We start from the raw sequence: 18912 nt of genomic DNA, 5'->3' as shown, positions 1-18912 counted from the left end.
ATGCACCCCAACCAGTAACAAGATTGCAAGGAGCGTACATCCTAAATAATTCCACTTACCACAATACCCTTAGTAAATATTGAATAGCTCTTACCACTTGATGGTTGCATATGTTGTGGTTGATCCCTGTTCTTCGCGAAGTACAGGCTAGATGGACACAAACACAAACTGACTCGGTCCTGCTCTGTCTGGGAGAGGAATAATGAGAGATTCGGTCTTGTATAACCGGGTCTCTGTTTAGCCTGCCTGGCACGGCACGTTTCCCTGTTATGCGCACAGTGATGAAGGTGGTGGACTTGCCCAAAAATCAATCCGCGTTTGTTGGTGATGCTGCTGTAGAAGTTATGTCGCTCTTTCCCAAGAGTTCTGTCAGCTGGCAAGCAGTTTAGCGACCTCTCTCTCTCTCTCCCTTTCACCGCTTCCACTCTCTCTCGTCACTCGCCCTTTCTCTCCACTGAAAACGAGAAAGAAACTTCATAGACATATAGGGGCTAGAGCAACGTAACGATTTCGGTCGGTGAGTCACCCAGTCTCGATCTTGCATTCCGGGTCCTGGTTTGGGCCATTTTTATATGGATTGTGGAGGAGGGTATCTAGTGTTCATTCTTAAAAACATTTTAATCATAAGGTTTATCCGGCCAACAATTCCACTTCATAATCAGTAAGCAGAACAGTTCCTTATGGAATGTTATGTGAGAGTGGCAGGTCAGTATCACTCCACTTGACTGTATAACATCTTCCCAATCAGGTTACTTTAAGCTGTAGGCTAATAAAAGTCATATAAAGTAGGCCTAGCTGAGCGCTATGCCTAGGCAATATATCTGAAAAATAATCTAATCTATGAAAAACATTTGTTTTGTTTTACTCATATTTTGCAAGCTACATAAATCTACATGCAAGTAATTGGCCTACAGCAATCCGGTGTAATGAATCCCTTCGCCCATTTTGATTGAAATACGGTACCCAATGACCGACCCTCCCTCCTCCCATCTTCTTTTTACTTTGTCCCACACATTAACACCAACTTTTAAAACATGCAAAGCCTCAAAATCTCCTGCACGCGACCTGGGCTCGTGCACTGCCTCTGAAGCCAGGCAGGTGCAAGGGCGCAAGGACTGCTGCATCCCGGGCTCGTGTCGCCTAGAGTACACACACACAAAAAGTGGAAAAAACCAAGCTTGCATAAAGAAAATAAAAAAAGTGAACTCTGACAGAATTAATTGCATTAATTTCAATGCTTAAAATAATTTATGCTAAATTAATCAAATACCAATCTGTTTTGCGCTCATGCATAGGGCCTTGAATGAAGAAAAAAAACAGACAGAATATACACACTGACTTGACACGAGTTTAATTTTCAAAATAAAATAAACTGATAAGAATCAGTCTGGTCTATGATAGGTTATATCATTTTACAACAAAAAGAAGAAGAAGAAGAGAAGGCCGAGAAAGAAAGACAGTTATCTTGAGATGGCGCTATGTCAACCCTCCATGGAGGCAGAAAAATCTCCCTAGGCTACACGGTTTAAAATTGTGTAACTTCGTCTATGTTGACGCCTTACAACAGTCTGTGCATATACGCCCAGAGAAACACATTTGAAATAGCCTGTATTGCGCATATAGGCCTACATTCTTCTTCAAATAACGTTTTTGCATTAAAATATCAAATTTAATGACGGCACACAATTTAAGACAACATATTTTGTTGAAACTGGATAAAGTGCATTATTGGCTTAGGTCTACTTGCATCCAGTGACTAGTCTTTACCTTCCTTGAAATGCAGACTCGACCCCGGTAGTGATGTTGTTATCCCATTATCCAAAGTAGAAGTTAAGCCACAAAACTGAAAATGCACTCAACATTTGAGAACTTGGAGCAGACATAAGAAGAGAGAAATGAGAATGGTAACGATCCGTTATTATCACAGTATCCACACCAAAGGCGACAGTTCTTTATTTTACTAAAAGTTACACCAACATCAACAACAATGGTTATGAAAATACCTATTAATGTTCATAATAATAATCAAACACTCATCACAAATAACTTTATGTTTATTGATCTTTTCGTTTATTTAGGCTACAAGACCGTGGGCTATCATCACTTGACAAAAAACTGGTTGAGCTAAGTTAAGAATTTCGTAACATGCTCATAGCATTAACCCAATTAGAATGCTAATTAGTTACAGATCAATAAAAGTACGAGCAGCGCAAGCCTTGTGATCCGTCCAGCGGAAAGAGCTGCCTCCTGATTTGAGCGCGCGATAAAACCTTATCAGCACCGAGCTTCCATTCCAATTTGGAACTAGTGTAAAAAAATATAAAAAAATAACACAAAAATATATATAACCCATAGATTGATAAAGCTGCTCACCTCATGTTTTTTGAGAGAAAATACGACATGTCCACCCAAAACAAGCCTATAGGCTACAGTTTGACACCTATAGCTTCTAACATGTTGAAGCAAATTGTCTTGAGGTGAGCCTAATGACAATGATAAACACTTTATAGTTCAAAATAATTATAATAAATCAAGGTGAAGGACTTAATAATAATAAAAATATGCTTAATAACAGCCTAATAATAATAATAACAGGCCTTACAATAATTGAATAGCCTAATAATCTTTGTCATAGGGTTATCATAATCACATAATCACATGAAAATGCATTCGCTGTATTTCTTTTGTATGTTTCTTATCATTTTCAACATGTTCTACATCAGGGGTTTTGTAAGTGTCTGCAAGGCGCTTGGCTGAAACGTTATTATTTATATATGCATGCTGCATTAGATGCCAGGGCCCTTCTGATTATTACCAGGGGTAGGCTAATATTTCATCGGCGCTAGGCAATCTTTGTTCTCTGTGAAAATAATAAATGGCCTAATCGTTATCAGCAAACTGCTGGGGGTGTCAGCACCGACCGAGGCTGGAAGCAGGGTCCAAAGTGCCGCTGAATAAATTGGTGTTCCTTATCTCTCACTCCCAGATTATCGCCGCCTTTTCAAACTTGCACAACAAATACATTCAATGCATCTAATGCATCATTTGTGAGGGAAGATCCCGCAGGTTGATAGAGACATATAGACACAGGGAATGTGAAATATTTACACGTTATATGCGCTCCGGTGTTAGAGCCAATATTAGGTAGGCCTTTGGTACACACATTTTACATATCAATACACGCTATATTAAACATATATGACAGTGAAGTGATATGATGGTTATCTGCCTGATTAATCCTGTCTCCTCGGTTGTTGTCTCTACATTGATAAAGTGGTTAAAAAAAACTCGTTATTTCTTTGCCTCTGATGTAGCCATGTAGCCTATACGTTTTCAGAAATGCTTTCTATACTGAATAGCCTACTATAACAGCCTACTATAACTTATATAAACTATAAACGTTGACATTTGAAACACAATGGAACATAATAATTAATAACAATTGATAATGACACTATGAATGACCATAAATGACAATACAATAAATAATAACATAATACTGTAATAATTGTAGCTTAGGCTAAATAAGAACAACAATAATAGTAATGCATATGTTGATAATATAATTATTATGTATATTAATCATAGTATTAGCAATGGCAATAAGATTCACTTCAACATACATTTTACATTTTAGTCATTTAGGAGACGCTGTTATCCAGAGCGACTTACAGTTAGTGCATTCGTTTTAAGATAGCTAGCTGGGACAACGACATATCACAGTCATAGTAAGTACATTTTTCCTCAATAAAGTAGCTATCAGCAAAGCCCGAGCTAGTAAGAGGGAAACGAGTCAAGTGCGAGTGTTAGTTCACGAAAGGCTTACAAATACAATATATAGGCCCATATAACAAATGCAATAGGCCAATATACATCAAAATTCCGAAAGTATGCCAAAGGTTTATTAGCGCAAACAGACAAACAGTTTCTGCCGTTTTTCTACAGTCCTACTGTATGTTTATTCTCTAACAAATGCCTTTCTTAAAATATTCAAATTCAAACACAATTCTTTTTCAATGTCTTATGTGTATGAAATAGGCTTACTATAGACCTGGTGTGGTATGCTAGGCCTAATATTACTTTATTCTCCCATTTTATTTTTGATGTTTTATGAGAGCATATTTCGCAAACACGATTATGCCTCGATCACACAGTGTCTTGCGCAAAATGGTACTCAGCATCATCTGGATATGTGTGCAACAAAAGTTCAACCTTCACCTTCTGCTACCATTTCCGTCAAGCCATCTAAGCATACAATTTTATGCATATGTTTGATAAATCCAACATATGCACCACACAGAACACACTGCAACTGTCTCTGCAACGCAATGCTGCAAGGCAAACTCAGTTTTCTATTGGAAATGAATGTACTTCTAGAGTGCCAAAACGCAAGACACTGTAGGTGTGATCGAGGCGTAGGCGAGTTCTCTCATGATTGCCCTTTGAAGTTTGCTGTAGTCATAAACCTCAGTCTACATTACTAATTTGACCACACAGAGAGTAAAATGTTTTGTATGTGAGAGAGAAAACCGTTTGCCATTTATAATCGAGCATGGAACATAATGTAGTATTTAGGAGTGACACTTATGACAAAAAAATATCTTTTTCCAATATACACAAACTCCCCTTTTAATAACAAGGCATCTCCACCAGCCCTGTGCTCTGATGGTCTCCTAGACAACCAAGATAACAGAGCAGCAGTTTTCCATATCAGCACCAGTCTATTATATCCCGGGATTAGCTCTCTTTCCCGAAAAGGTCAAACACAAAGTCATGACACCTGGTATTTTCACCCTGGCTGTGAGTGCACACATGTATATACATTTACATTTGAGTCATTTAGCAGACGCTCTTATCCAGAGCGACTTACAGTTAGTGAGTGCATACATTTTCATACTGGCCCCCCGTGGGAAACGAACCCACAACCCTGGCATTGCAAGCGCCATGCTCTACCAACTGAGCTACAGCGCACTAATATACATGCATTAGTGCGCCATTTCATTTAAAGTAATTTAAGTCATTAACCTTCAAAATGTCCCTGCTCACAAAATATCAGCATCATAAAGAAGGACCATCTGTGACTTATGGTGAATGTAGACAGAACAACATAGCAGCAACACAAGCTGAGGCTTAGACAGGTTACTCAGGCTATTTGTCTCATTACCAACCCGCTAGGGCTCGGTTTTAGTAGCAATCGGGCCCAACGTACTGTTATGTAGCGACCCCTAGTGATGAGATGATTGTTCAAAAGTAGATGAATATTCAAATAAAGAGAGAGAGAGAGAGAGAGAGAGAGAGAGAGAGAGAGATAGAGAGAGAGAGAGAGAGAGAGAGAGAGAGAGAGAGAGAGAGAGAGAGAGAGAGAGAGAGAGAGAGAGAGAGAGAGAGAGAGAGAGAGAGAGAGAGAGAGAGAGAGAGAGAGAGAGAGACTACAAAAGGCCATTGCACAGCTGGAATGTTCCAGCTGATATTCCCGATGGCTGGACAGGAAGAGAGTGGAGTCCTGACAGGAAGAGTGTGCTGGGAGGGCTAGCGCTGGGTGCGGAGAGAGAGAGAGAGAGAGACTACAAAAGGCCATTGCACAGCTGGAATGTTCCAGCTGGTATTCCCGATGGCTGGACAGGAAGAGAGTGGAGTCCTGACAGGAAGAGTGTGCTGGGAGGGCTAGCGCTGGGTGCGGAGAGAGAGAGAGCTGTTTCCTGTTAGCTGCTCTCCCTCTCTCAACACATTTCTCTCTAAGTGTTCTCTGTCTACCTATCCCTCTGTCTTTCGTCATGCTTCACTCCCCATCCACATTAGGACTTGTAGGCCTATTGGTTATGAAACCATCCTATTTCCCTCAAATGTTCTCCTTCAAACTCCTCATGTGAGTTCACACAGCCACAGGGTATGATACATTTGGTCAATGGGGTTGTGGGAGGGAGGAGAGTGGGTCAAGCTGCCAGGCCGTCAGGTTGCTTGAGGTGTAAATAAACTGGGGAGCAGGAACAAGGTGTTACAACGGTGGCACTTCCTGCCTGTCAGATCTGTCAGCCAGGTTACAAACCCACGTGGGCTCACAATGAAAGGCCATGTACCAACAGGACAACACCTAGTTAATGTCAGAGGTTTGGCATAAAGAGGGTGAGAAAACACGGAAAGAATGAGAGTCTTACAGTAGATATGAAATAGAGTGGTACGCGAAGTGTGAGAGGAAACATTTCTTTGTCTCCTAAACTCAGTAGACAATCAGAGTTTCCTATCAGCTCTGGAGTATGGGGAAATTGGCTGCCCTGGAAAGGAGAGGGCCACTCTCACAGCCAATGGGAAGTGCCCCTGTCACTCTAATCAGGAGTGATAGAGAGGAGGAACCAAGTGTGTGTGTGTGTTTGCATTTGCACATAGGTACATGTGCATGTCTTTCTCTGTGTATGAATGAAGTTGTTTTTAACTACGTCTCACTGGGTTTAGAAAGCCCATGGATCTGTCATGGATAACATACACATGTATAAATGAACCATCAGAGCCAGATGTGCCACCTCTTCACTTCCCCTAGAGATGGATCGCCCAGTGGGATGTTTTCGGGGAATCTCTCCCTGAGAGGCATGACCAGTTTGGCTTTGATGGAGAGCCATGTGGCAGAGATCAGGGGGTCTTACTGGGAGCTGTAGACAGTTACATACAAGGGGAGGAGGGCAAGAGGATTACTGTTTCATCAATACAAATCCATAGAGAGAGAAGAGACACACTGACATAAACACACATATACCACGGATACAAACTCTGATTAAGAACACACATACTATATGCAGTACATGGAAGCAATGACAACCTTCTCAATGATTGTCCCCCTCTTTCTGTCTCTCTTGCACCTTTTCCTCCATTCCCCCACCATACGACCCACCCTACCTGCCCCAGACAAGAATGTGTCTCTCCACACCCGCAACACAATCCTCTGTTTGAAGTCAGATGAACACAACATGTCCAGAGATCTCTCCATCCCTCTCTCTGTTCCCTTCCTTCCCCTCCTCTGTCCGTCTGTCTGTCTATCTGTCAGCCGTGCTCATCTCCAGACCCTGCAGCTGTGAGAGGGGCACAGGCGCTCTCATTGTGCTCCTCTTCCTCGCCCTCGCTCGTCTGCACCCGCCACAATCACACCTGCCACCTGCACAGGACATGGGCCCCGACCAGGCCGCTTTCATCCCCCTCCCCAGTGCAGGCCCCTCTGCCCCAGGCCTGTCACTGTGGAATGGCAGGCACACAGGCTAGAGGATGGAGAGCCATCTCTGTTTGTTTCCAGGTCAAGAGGAGCCAAAGTATGCAGGATTTGTCCACAGCGAAGCTACAGATTTTAGCATAGGATGCTAAAAAAATATATGATTTTGAATACAACAGGAGACAGGGACCTGGGAGTGGGTGGGTATTGCCAGAATGCATGATGGGGATTTTCCTTGTTTATTTTGCCTTGTAGCCCACCATCACTTTAGGAAAAATACCATCAATAACATTTTAGCTATTGTGGGTAGTGGGTACAGTCTTTAAAGCATGGAGGACAGTCAAGTATGACAGATATTTGATGGCACATGGTTTGCATATTTGCATTTGTAAGTGTGTATGAGTGTTCATGAATGCATGTGTGTGTGTGTCTGTCCATGCCATGCTGGACTCAGGAGTAGACGTAACATAGTAAATGTAAATCCAGGACACTCCAATTAGTATGATATGTTACGTTTTGTATGATATTTATTAATTTGTGGATGTCCATCATCCATTTGATATGATATGTTGCGAATTACAATTCGTATATGTTACAAAGTGCAATTCCTACAATATGTTACGAATTTGCAAAATGTATGATATGTTACGAATTCAAATTTGTTGTGGCTAACATTAGCTAGGTGGCTAACGTTAGCTCGGTTAGGGTTAGGGGTTAAGGTTAGGAGTTAGGTTAAGCAGTTAAGGTTAGCTAACATGCTAAGTCGTTTCAAAGTAGCTAAAAAGTAGCAAGTAGTTGCAAAGTTACTAATTAGCTAAAATTGTCCGTGATGAGATTCGAACACGCAACCTTTGGGTTGCTAGACATTTGTGTTATACGCCCATCCACCCCGACCAACCACCCTACTTTTGTTTTTGCATTAAGTAACCTTCTGTGTTATGTAATCATACCAAACGTAACATATCATACTAATTTGAGTCACCTGGATTTATGTTTACTATGTTATGTCTAGTCTATATGAGACCAGGCTTTGCATGCGTGTGTGTATGTATGTGTGTGTGTGTGTGAGTGAGTGAATTTGGACACCGAGTATTGAGGCCTAAAGCCCTTGATGTTTGGATTAGTTTCCTCCTAATCTGCATGGTTTCTCTCTTCAACCTTCTGCTGTGTGCGTGTGTATGTATGTGTGCATGTGTAATAAAATAGGGACAGGGAGGATGGTGTCTCTGAGGGAGTGATTTATGAGCACGCACTTTGAAGGGTCTTCAGTGCAGGATATTGTTCTCTGACAGTGACTGGTCCCTCGGTAGGGTGTGTGTGTTAGAGAGAGAGAGAGAGAGAGAGAGAGGGAGAGAGAGGGAGAAAGAGATTAGGAGAAGGGGGCTGCAGGTGAGCTCTCAACATAATCAATCACCACCACATCACGTTACTCTTGCCCTCTGGATTCCCCATTTCACAGGTACCTGGCTTTTTCTTTCAGATTCTTCCAAAACTATTAATTAATTCTGATAACTTAATGCATCAGGAAATAATTATTATGTATGAAACACATAACAACCACATGGTTCTCCTTACACACACACACACGTGTTCCTCAGCTTTCACTCTTCGCCACATCAGGATATAGTTCTGTTTGTGGATTCCGGTTTAAACAGAATTTTGCTTGGATTTAGTCAACAGCTCAACCGCAGCCCTGGTGCGACCGGTTATCACACCCCCTATAGGCAGAAACTAAAGCAAGGCAGGGCCAGAACTGAAAAGAACATCTCTAACGAATCTTCACCGTCTACCACCCACATATCAACAAACCACATACAGTAAATCACACTAAACTATTACAATAAAACACATTTTAAATCTGGACCTATGGCACGCATTTGGGTAAGACAATCAAATTATTGCTACTATTGGAGGTGATGCCAGATGTGAGGAATTCGTAGTATTATGAAGAACTAATGCAACATACTGTACTTAGGCAATATTTACGCTCTCTCCCTTGTGATATTAAAATTACATATTATTTGCCAAACATACAGCGGTTCACGAATAAGTATGCAACCTGCTGTAGAATGCAATAAGATCTAACATGCTGGTAACCAAGTTGTGATGTGATGGCGTCATTCGATAGTAAGAAGCATTACATTACCTCAGCTGCTTTGTTTGACATACAGCAGCAAACAAGTGAGGGAAACTGTTAACTACAGTCTGTCTGCAGTATAGTACATTGGTGTGAGAATGAGAGGCTGAGGTGAGTCTCCCAGCCCTGCAGCTCCAAATCTCCACTGAAGCGCAAACACAAAAATGCCATTGTGGGGCCTTGTAGCGCCACCGAACATCAGTGCTAACAGACATTGTCTTTGCCTTCCTCCAATGTGTATTTTCACAATGATTATTGTAACGCACATACAATAGATTAACGTTATCATGGCAACTAGAATGGGTTGTTATTATGGCACAGGAAATGACCTGGCACGACCCTAAAGGGAAAGCGGTGACCTCAGACTGACCTGTCTCTCATCTCCTGTTAGTCCTTCTCTGATTGGGAAGAATTAAGCAGGTCTACTAGGGAGTGCCACCCTCCACTAGCAGTTTGGGTTGCTAGGTGTGGTCATCCTAAGGCCTGGTGTGCACTCTAGAATACATACTTGTGTTGGAAATTCTCCAGAGGAGTGTGTAAAGAGAAGGGAAATGTAATCAATGATCTCATATACAGTATGTGACGTCTTTGAATGTAATGGAGAATTCAACCCACCATTGCCCTCTCATTTGTTAATTGATTGACAGGTGAGCCACAATTTAGCATGTCTTCATCACATCAGCCAATTATATTCTTGATCAGGAATACCTTTTTTTTTTTACACTTCTTCCCCATGATTTAGAGAGAATCAGCAAGCCACATCTACATGGATCACATTATATGGATTGTGCACCAGTTGTTTTAGTTTGCATATCGAAATGAAATTGTGCAAACTTTAAGTCAAAAGCCTCACTTCACCACCAGAGATGGGGAAAATATCTTGAAAGCAAGAGTGCCCTCAGGTGGTGGAACTAGGTTACTTCCCTAAAGAGTTTCAAAAGTGGAGGAATCGTTCAGTTTTTTAACTGCTGTCAGGCAATGTTAACACAGTTGATAAAATCTGTCATGTTTTTCTTATTTATTTCAAACTTGGTTCATTTTCCCCATTTACTACTGATACAGGTTCACATACATTATAACTCAATGTCTTCGATTGCCCCATACTCTTCCCCACACACATGGCCTAATCTCATGCATTCACTAAATCTCCTATCAAAGAAAACATACCATTTACAAAAAAGAGAAATGATACAAATGTTAGAAAAAATTACAGAGGGACAATGAGAAACATAACATGAAGATAGTAACCCTTTGGATTGGGGTCCACAGTGCTTCAACTTTGTTCAAATATATAAATATAATGGCCATGGGGAAGTAACAATTGTAGTTCGTAAGTGCAAAGAATATGACAAAGACATTTAGAGATTGTTTGACTCAAGGGACCCCTTATTTCAGGGGCATTGATAACTACTCCACCCTTTAGAAGAGAGTACAGGTTGGAAGGACTCAAGGGAGTGTAGACACGGGACAGATGAGGCATTTGACAACCCTTACAGAGTAACACGAAAAAAAGATTTTGTGTCTCCAACAATCATTCAAAAGGGTAAAAAAAACTAAATACAAAAGAGGATTCCAATTTAACATAAATGCTGCATTTACTCAGAGCAACAGAGCTCTTCCACGCAATTTAACTTACTTTAGACTGCCATGTAAGGTGTGACGCAAGCAATCCCTGTGGTGTTCAGCATAACGCTGTTATGTTTCTAGCGAGGCACAAAGGCACAAATGTTTGTATGCACCTCCAGGTTCCTTTAGTGTGTGTACTTTGTGTCTGGGATGGACAATGAGTTTGCGGGTGAACGTGTGCAAATGTAAATTCTTATTATAAAATGACTGCAGGACCGGACCAACAGATGGGTAGTTGGGGCAGCACGTACGTGTGTGTGTATGTGTATTGTAGGCTGACACGTGTATAGTGGTGTTTACAGGGTGTCCAGCAGACTGTCGACCCGGGTCACCAGCTCCAGTCTCTTGCTAGCGAGGGTCTTCTCGTTGTCGATGTAGGCCTCCTTCTTAACCTTGCCTGCCACCAGACGCTCAGCCTCCTGCCAGGAGCGACACACCAGCTCCTTCACCTGGCCGTCCAGCTTCTGCACCTCACCCACCTGTTGACAAACACAGGGGAATGTGAGGTTCAGCAAAGTGTATACATACAGGTAGGTATAAACTGTACACACACCAAGTACTTTACACACAATTTAATACACACACACCTTATCTGCAAGGTCGGAGCCCTCTGCTTTGAGGCGTGCCTGCAGGGAGCTGATGTCGTTGGTGAGGGTGCGGTGATCGGCCTCCAGGGTCTTGCGGCCGCTGTTCAGGGCACCCGTGTCTCGAGATTGCTTATAGCGATTCACCACCTCATCCATGTGGCGGTACAGCCCTAAACGCTTGTTGACGAGGGTCAGGACCTGCTCTGTGATGGAGGAGACCTTCATACGAACCTCTGCAGCAGGGTCCTGAAACGGGGGGAAAGAATGAAAGAGAGAATACAGGAAAAAGGAGATAAACTTAGAAGGGAGTGATGAGGAGAGTAAAAGTGCTACCACTAATAAAGAGACTGAGGAGGAGTATGTTGAGGATGGTGTACCTTAGTGATGGAGAAGTCCAGGCGCACATAGATGATGACAGTGAAGAAGAGGATGTAGAACGCCCCCACCACCAACAGGGGCTCCTGCAGCATCAGGATCTTATTGAAGGTATAATGCACCTGGGGGATGAGACAGAGAGAGACACTGAGGAACTCACAGCATCAATTGGGGACCAACCTTACATCTAAATATTTTCTCTGAAAGGGTTGGCGGCTGTAAATCATGCATCTTGATTGTTTCTGTTTTTTATTTAGGTGGTGGTGCTTCTAATAATCCTGTCATAGTAATGACACTCTGGTTTTACAGACGCAGTGAAACAAAAATACAAACGTTTTAATCTCCCCCCTAAAGTCTCACATTCCATCCTCCACTAGGGGCTAGCAGCTCACCACTACGTCCTGGATGTGCTGCTCCACTAGGTTGTTCTTAGAGGCCACCAGCACGGGACGGCCAAAGGTATCCAGGTAGGTGTAATGCAGCTGGTCTGGAATACGGTCAATGGGGTAGGGGGTTTCCACATGGATGTTCCTGAGAGGAAGAGACGTGGATCAATAGAATGAAACAGGAGATCTATCCATTTCCACAGACGCTAAAGGTGTGTGCACATACATTTACATATGTCATTTAGCAGACACTCTTATCCAGAGCGACTTACAGGAGCAATTAGGGTTAAGTGCCTTGCTCAAGGGCACGTCGGCAGATATTTCACCTAGTCGGCTCGGGGATTAGAACCAGCAACCTTTCGGTTACTGGCACAACGCTCTTAACCACTAAGCTACCTGCCACATACACAAATACACGCTCACCTGGCGCCTTCTGGCAGTATGAGTTTAACAGTGAAGGAGTCGATAACCTGGTCATCATATACATGATCAACCAGCCTCATCTTCAGAGCGTACTGATCCCCTGAGGACCATAGGAATATATTAATCAAGAGTTAGCATATTATTTTGTGGCTTTCAGTTAGGCCATTTCTCTTTAAAGAGTTCTGGTTATAAACAGTTATAATAATATGGTAATCTAGTCAACTCACCCAGGGTGTAGAGGTACTCGTAGCTGGGCAGATTGTAGCCGATAATGTAGTGGGTTTTCCAACCACCAAACAAGGGGAAGCGGGGCCTAACCTCCACCTCCACAGAGTCTTCCAGAATCTGGAGGTGGGAGGTGGAGATGTTGCCGATCTCATCCCGGTAGTACACATCCTGGGCTGAGGCAGGAAGGATGGTCTTTGGGAGAAAGAGGAGATGTAGTTATTATACAATCTTGACAGGTCACCTTTGAGAGCATGATTTGCAAATGCACCAATATTCCATGCCAATAAAGGAGTCTTTAAAATCAACACACCTTAAAGGATTTGACTGATGAGATGCCACTGTCAGACTGGCGCTGGTAGTCATAACGGGAAAAAGGACCTTTCAGGAATGCCCCTGTGTGCCTCATGTCGATGGTCTCTTCCACAGCAATGTTTCCCCAATGTGAGACTTCAATGATGCGGGTGATGCTGCTAATGGTGAGGAAGGGGGTGTTGTTCTCATAATGGACCTTCAGGGCATCCTAAAAAGAATGAGAAACAAAAAAATATCACATTTCTCCAAATATGAATCCACTAACCCAATGTTTGCTATTCAGCTGGCCCAACAGTGTTTAGACCATTCAACGACAAATCAATGCATCTCAAACCCAGTCAGGGCCTTCAGAGACATTTTACCTCACTGAATGGGGCGACATCACGGAAGGGGCCGTACTCGATGGCCTCATCGCTCTTGCTGGGATTGCCCAGCTTGGTGTAGCTCTCCACAGTCTTAGAGGCGAGGCGGACACGGGTGGTCTGGCTGCGGGTGGGGTAGGGAGAGTACAGGTAGTGGTTGCCCTGAAACACCACCAGCTGACGCTCAGCCTGGGTGATGTGAGTGGGGAAGGGCCTCAGGATGTGGCTCAGGACTGTCTCCACCTTCACTCGCAGCTTTGCGCCAACACCCAGACTGGAGGGTAACTGCACCTTGTAGAACTCCCCACTGTAAGAGGATAGCAGATAGGAGGGGGGTCAGGTCAGTGGACACCAGCACACATGGCAAGGGGACAAACTGAAACAGTGAGAGAAACTCCACTGGGAAAAAGGGGTGAAGTTTAACATGGTGAAAATGTGCATATCTACTAACTTTACAGTCTAATGCTTGACAATGGATAAGCAAGGTAACCTTAGTGAACAGGGATGCACCAGCAATTAAAGACCTCTCACCTTTGGCCTTGGATAGTTGTCTGCTTGAGCTCAAGTATGCCATCCTCCTCTTCATCACCCTTCACCTGGCAAAGAGACACGTGTTTACATGTCTGTCCAATCTGGTGCAATTCAACTCTTATTACTGGAACTGGACATGGCCCTTATTCATTACAGGCAGGAATGAGTTTGAGTATGCAGCGTTGTGAATGTCGAGTTCGTATTCTTTCCCCACGGGTATGGGTGGTGTGCAAACAATCACTGACAGCACACACAAATTTGAATTTACAACCCCCACCATGAGGAAAACATTTACTCTAGCTAGTTACTAAACATTATCTGACATAATCAAAGGTCCCAAAAATCATGCATACAAAAGGAGCTGTTCAGAATACATATTAGACGGAAATAACTCCTCTCAGCGCATACGTGTCATTCGGTCACTGACAGAACGAGTGTTGCGGAAGTGAACTCGCTATCCCATTCAAACAGTTCCACGCCACAATCACATAATTAACTTATAATTATTTTTTTGCTACATCCTTGCATTGTTAGCTAGATCGGCCATTTAGCAAAAGTATACATTTTCTAGTTAGCAAGTAGCTAGCTAGCAAGTAGTTAGTTAGCTTCCTTGCCTTGACGCTGCAGGACAAATATGTGCATGCTAGCTAACTAGCTAGCCGGCTACCTATAATCATGTGTTCGGTAGCTACCTGGGAAAAAATGTGTGGTTTACAGCGAATACATTCCGAAGTCACTTACCGATGCTCCGACGTACGCGAGGTTGGGGGCCAAGTCGGGCTCTACTGCCAAGATAAAGCTATGTACCGCGGAGTCTCCCTGGTTTGACAGAATAATCTCTGCTGTTATTTTAGCAAGGTGCGTGCTTAGGTCCACCGTTCGTTTCACCTCCTCGTTCACCAGCCCGTCGGCAGCCACTCGATAACACAGTCCGCTGATAAGGAGCAGACAAGTTGGGACGGCGCAGAAGGGTATGCTTCGCGCCATGGTTATAGAATTCAACAGTATATACTTTGTTTAGTTGAAGCTAGAGGGAGAGAGAGAAAATGCGGCAAATAAGGACCGCGCGCTGCTGTAGGACCGAAGTTGCAGCCGAAAGGATGACGCTTCATTCATTCCTCACGTAATGGCGTAGACTGGTTTCCCAGGCTAAATGGTTATTCTTCTTCTATGATATCATGGCGGTCCGCAAACAATCGTTTAAGTGCATGCCGCCGCCACCTACTGTGCTGGAATGTACGATCAATCATGATCTGTCCAATTCCGTGATACTATGAAAATAAAATAACAATAAAATAAATCCCTACTAACTTCTACCACACCCTCCCCAACCCTCCTACCCCATTAAACGTTATCCATATCATGCTGAAACACTCCACCCTTAGGATTCAGCATGTCAACAACCATTTCAACAGTAACATCTGTTACCCCAATATCTATTTTGCTGTCTCCACAATAACCTTCAACCTGGCATTTCTGCTTTCCACAACCCAAGTCGTATTGATAACCTTACCAATAAAAGCTATGAAGTCAACATTATTCATTATCAAAGTGTCCTTTGACACCACACATTCATGAGTGCAAGATTTCTGAACAGGCCTATAAAACAATGCCAGGACCAGGAGAAACACCAGCCCCGAAATTAGGTGCACTTACTACAGGAGCAGCTATTGAAGCTCCATCATTCCACACTGTAGTTCAACCAATCTGTCTTACAGCTTCTGAATACGATACATCATGACTAATTCTATATCTCTGAGTCTCTCTAGCCTCTCTCTGCACCTGACATCCACCAAATGCTGCACTATGTTCCCCCCACAATTACAACACTTATTCTTCACATTGCTCCCACATTCACCGTAATCATGTTCCTCTCCACACTTGGCACATATTTTCCTTCCTTTACAATGAACAGCTACATGTCCCATTCTTCTGCATTTAAAACACTGCAATGGGGATGGGACAACTTCTCTGACATTGAAACTAAGGAATCCTATCTGTACTTTCCCAGGCATAACCTTCTCAAACCTCAGTAGCACTGATAGGCTTTCACTTATTTGACCTTCTTTCCTACTGATCAACCTTCTGGCCTCAATCACTCTTTCTCCCTTCATATTTTCTTTAATATCATCTATGGACGTAGATACTGGGACCCCAGTGATGACTCCCCTCAATCTAGCATAAGCACCAGGGACATGGCTTTTAATCTTCTTCCCATTAAGCTTTTCCATTTTCAGAATCTTCTATTGCTGAGCCTGGCTACCTCAAAATATGAACAATCAACCATTTCCAATGAACCGAGCTAATTTCACCTCACCTACCTCTTTCTCTTTGGCATTAGTTAGTTGAATAGGGTGTAAGTGAGGCCCTGTGGTCTCATCAAATACAATCACCACTTTCCACTCCAACACATCATTACTCTTGCTTCCTACCTTGGCCCTCTTTATGCTTTCTTTACTAGACGCTCCATTGCTTTCTGTATCATGATCTCTCTTCTTCCTATGTCTTTCCACTACAGACCATTACGGTCCTTGACCCTCATCCTCCCGCTCCATACCATCAGAACTGACACCCATATTGTTCGCATTCCAGCACAGCTGTTGCTTCACCAACTTTTTCTCAATTTCAGGCTAAATGGTTGATGCTAAGGAATTGTTGAGAGTAGTGCGTTTGCTGAAGAGGAGTAGACTGAAAACAGTTTGTCTTATCAAAAACATGACAAGGCTGGCCCGTGCTTGAGTGTGAGTGAGGGCTTGACAACGCGCTTGGGTTGGATATGGCAGCGAGTAGTGTGGACTAACTGTCAGAGCTGGTGCTTCTGCTGGTCCTGGCATGGTTTCAAGACCTGTTTATACATCTTGCGATCATGAATGTGCTGTGTTAAAGGAAACTTTGGTAGTGAATAAAGTTAACTTCATAGCTTTCATTGGTAAGGTTATCAACATGACTCAGGTTGTGGAAAGCATAGTGGATAGTCAAAATAGTTATTGGGGGTAACATGTTACTGTCAATGGTTGTTGACATGCTGAATAATCCTAAAGGTGGATTGTTTTAGCATGATATAAAGTTTAATGGATTGGGGGGCTTGGGAGTTTATTATTTTTTTAAATTGGGGGGGGGGGGGGGGGGGGGGGGGTAGAAGTTAGTAGGGATTTATTTGGTTTTTAATGTTATTTTCTTAGTGGTACAAAATGAGGCCGACCATCATTGATCGCACACTCTAGCACAGTAGGTGGCGACATGCACCTTGACGTTTGTTTGCGGACCGCCATGATATCATAGAAGAAGAAGAACGGCGTAAACTGGTCCAAAGATGCTGTTCCGAAGGAAAAACGGCAGAGGGAGCCGTTGTCATTTTTTTTTGCAAAACGTCTCCAGTAACACATAGGTCTATGTGTAGCTAGTAGCTACAACCTACCCTTAGTTGAGAATGACCAGAATAGAGATGGAATATGTTCGACCCCTCCCTATCCCAGTCTGTCGTCCCCACTTACTTCAAGATGGCCATCATGTATGGCATTGTTCCTGTACCCAAGCATAGCCTAGGCAGCCGATAGCGCCGATCTAGCATTTCCGGTAATACACTCGTGTCCCCCGTGGACCGGTTCTTATATAAAGCATTCAGGCTGCAAAGTCATCAGTTCCTCCGTAACTAGCTTTAACGTCGAGAACGCGGGAAAAAACGGGGAAAATGTGTACTTTGTTTATGAAACACCATTTATCACCACCATTTTCGTATTTTCGGACAATTTAGGATGCACACCACGTTCAGCCAAGGATGTGCAACATAGGACCGTCACGTCATCGGGCGAAAAGCGGGGAGGGAGGCTCGCTTTTCTCAAATCGAATTGTAGCCTAAAATGCGCCGCTCCGTCCTTTTGTCAACAAGGCAGCATGGTGCATCGTCCAAAACATACATCTCTTTCCCATAAAATACATGTTTGAATTTTCTAACTAGTTTGCATTGGGAAGACAGAACACAGAATCCTACTATTTACTAAACGTGCTTAATTACATCACTTTTGCTTCGAGCCGACTATGCCGTGGGCTGTGAACGGGGCACCTGGTTTACGCCCGGGAGGTATCCCGGTTCCAAATCGAATGCGATCCATTTTCTGCCGATGCAAAAAACGCCTACACGGGCGCCCGGGAGGGAGTCATCGAACCCCCTCAATGACCACTCAAAACCCTCCTCCCACAAGGCCTGAAAACTAGCCCAAAAAATATTTTTCGCAGCAAGAGAGGAGTTGCCACATTTATCCAATAGGTGTCTCTATAATGACAATCTAAATACGACTGGTAAAATTGCTTTACCTTGTTCTCTGCATTTCTCCCTTTGTTATGGTTCATCACACTAAATGATTTAATCTGAACTATAGAATTGATCGATAGTGAATGGTTAAGACATAGGCCTATGTTTTCTTTAGAAAACATTATTGTGAAATGGTGTTAACACAATGTTAAAATTGTGAAATTGTGTTAATACAAGTCACATTTCTCTAAAATAATCGCATTTTAAACTGGAGTATAAAAATCAAAAAGCATAAATGTACATAAATAATTAGCCTACATGTAAAAGTGTAGCCTAGGTTATATCCATAATAGCTACAGCCTCTCATGTCCACACTGATGCTGATGTAATATATGAACACCAGGTTCATATATTAATATAGCATGTTGATATGTTATTATGCATGCCTGCATCATGGGCCCCTGTTGTGGGTTCGATTCCCACGGGGGGCCAGTATGA

The 18912-nt window shown here is 43.0% G+C and overlaps 1 protein-coding gene across 1 annotated transcript; it reads right to left on the bottom strand.

Moving 5' to 3' along the window:
- Positions 1-10335: 10335 nt before the first annotated feature.
- Positions 10336-15307, bottom strand: LOC311138551 (dolichyl-diphosphooligosaccharide--protein glycosyltransferase subunit 1-like). Its single transcript, XM_084173289.1, has 10 exons — positions 14904-15307; positions 14163-14227; positions 13632-13938; positions 13268-13477; positions 12957-13149; positions 12730-12829; positions 12313-12451; positions 11923-12042; positions 11546-11791; positions 10336-11437 (listed from the first exon to the last, which is right to left on the bottom strand). Exons 1-10 carry the CDS (start codon positions 15147-15149, stop codon positions 11255-11257), a joined length of 1809 nt encoding a protein of 602 aa, XP_084029415.1. The 5' UTR covers positions 15150-15307; the 3' UTR covers positions 10336-11254.
- Between the last annotated feature and the right edge of the window lie 3605 nt (positions 15308-18912).

The sequence above is a fragment of the Coregonus lavaretus genome (assembly GCF_964263955.1).
Source record: "Coregonus lavaretus genome assembly, chromosome: 12".
Taxonomy (NCBI): domain Eukaryota; kingdom Metazoa; phylum Chordata; class Actinopteri; order Salmoniformes; family Salmonidae; genus Coregonus; species Coregonus lavaretus.
The sequence above is the reverse complement of the archived record's forward strand: the minus strand, read 5'-3'. Positions and strand labels throughout refer to the sequence as shown.

Coding starts and splice junctions, on each gene's coding strand:
- LOC311138551 (XM_084173289.1), bottom strand. CDS start 15,149: ATGGCGCGAAGCATACCCTTCTGCGCCGTCCCAACTTGTCTGCTCCTT. Junction 13,150..13,267: donor CATCAGTCAAATCCTTTAAG/GTGTGTTGATTT, acceptor TTTCTCCCAAAG/ACCATCCTTCCTGCCTCAGC. Junction 11,792..11,922: donor TGGACTTCTCCATCACTAAG/GTACACCATCCT, acceptor CCCCCGTTTCAG/GACCCTGCTGCAGAGGTTCG.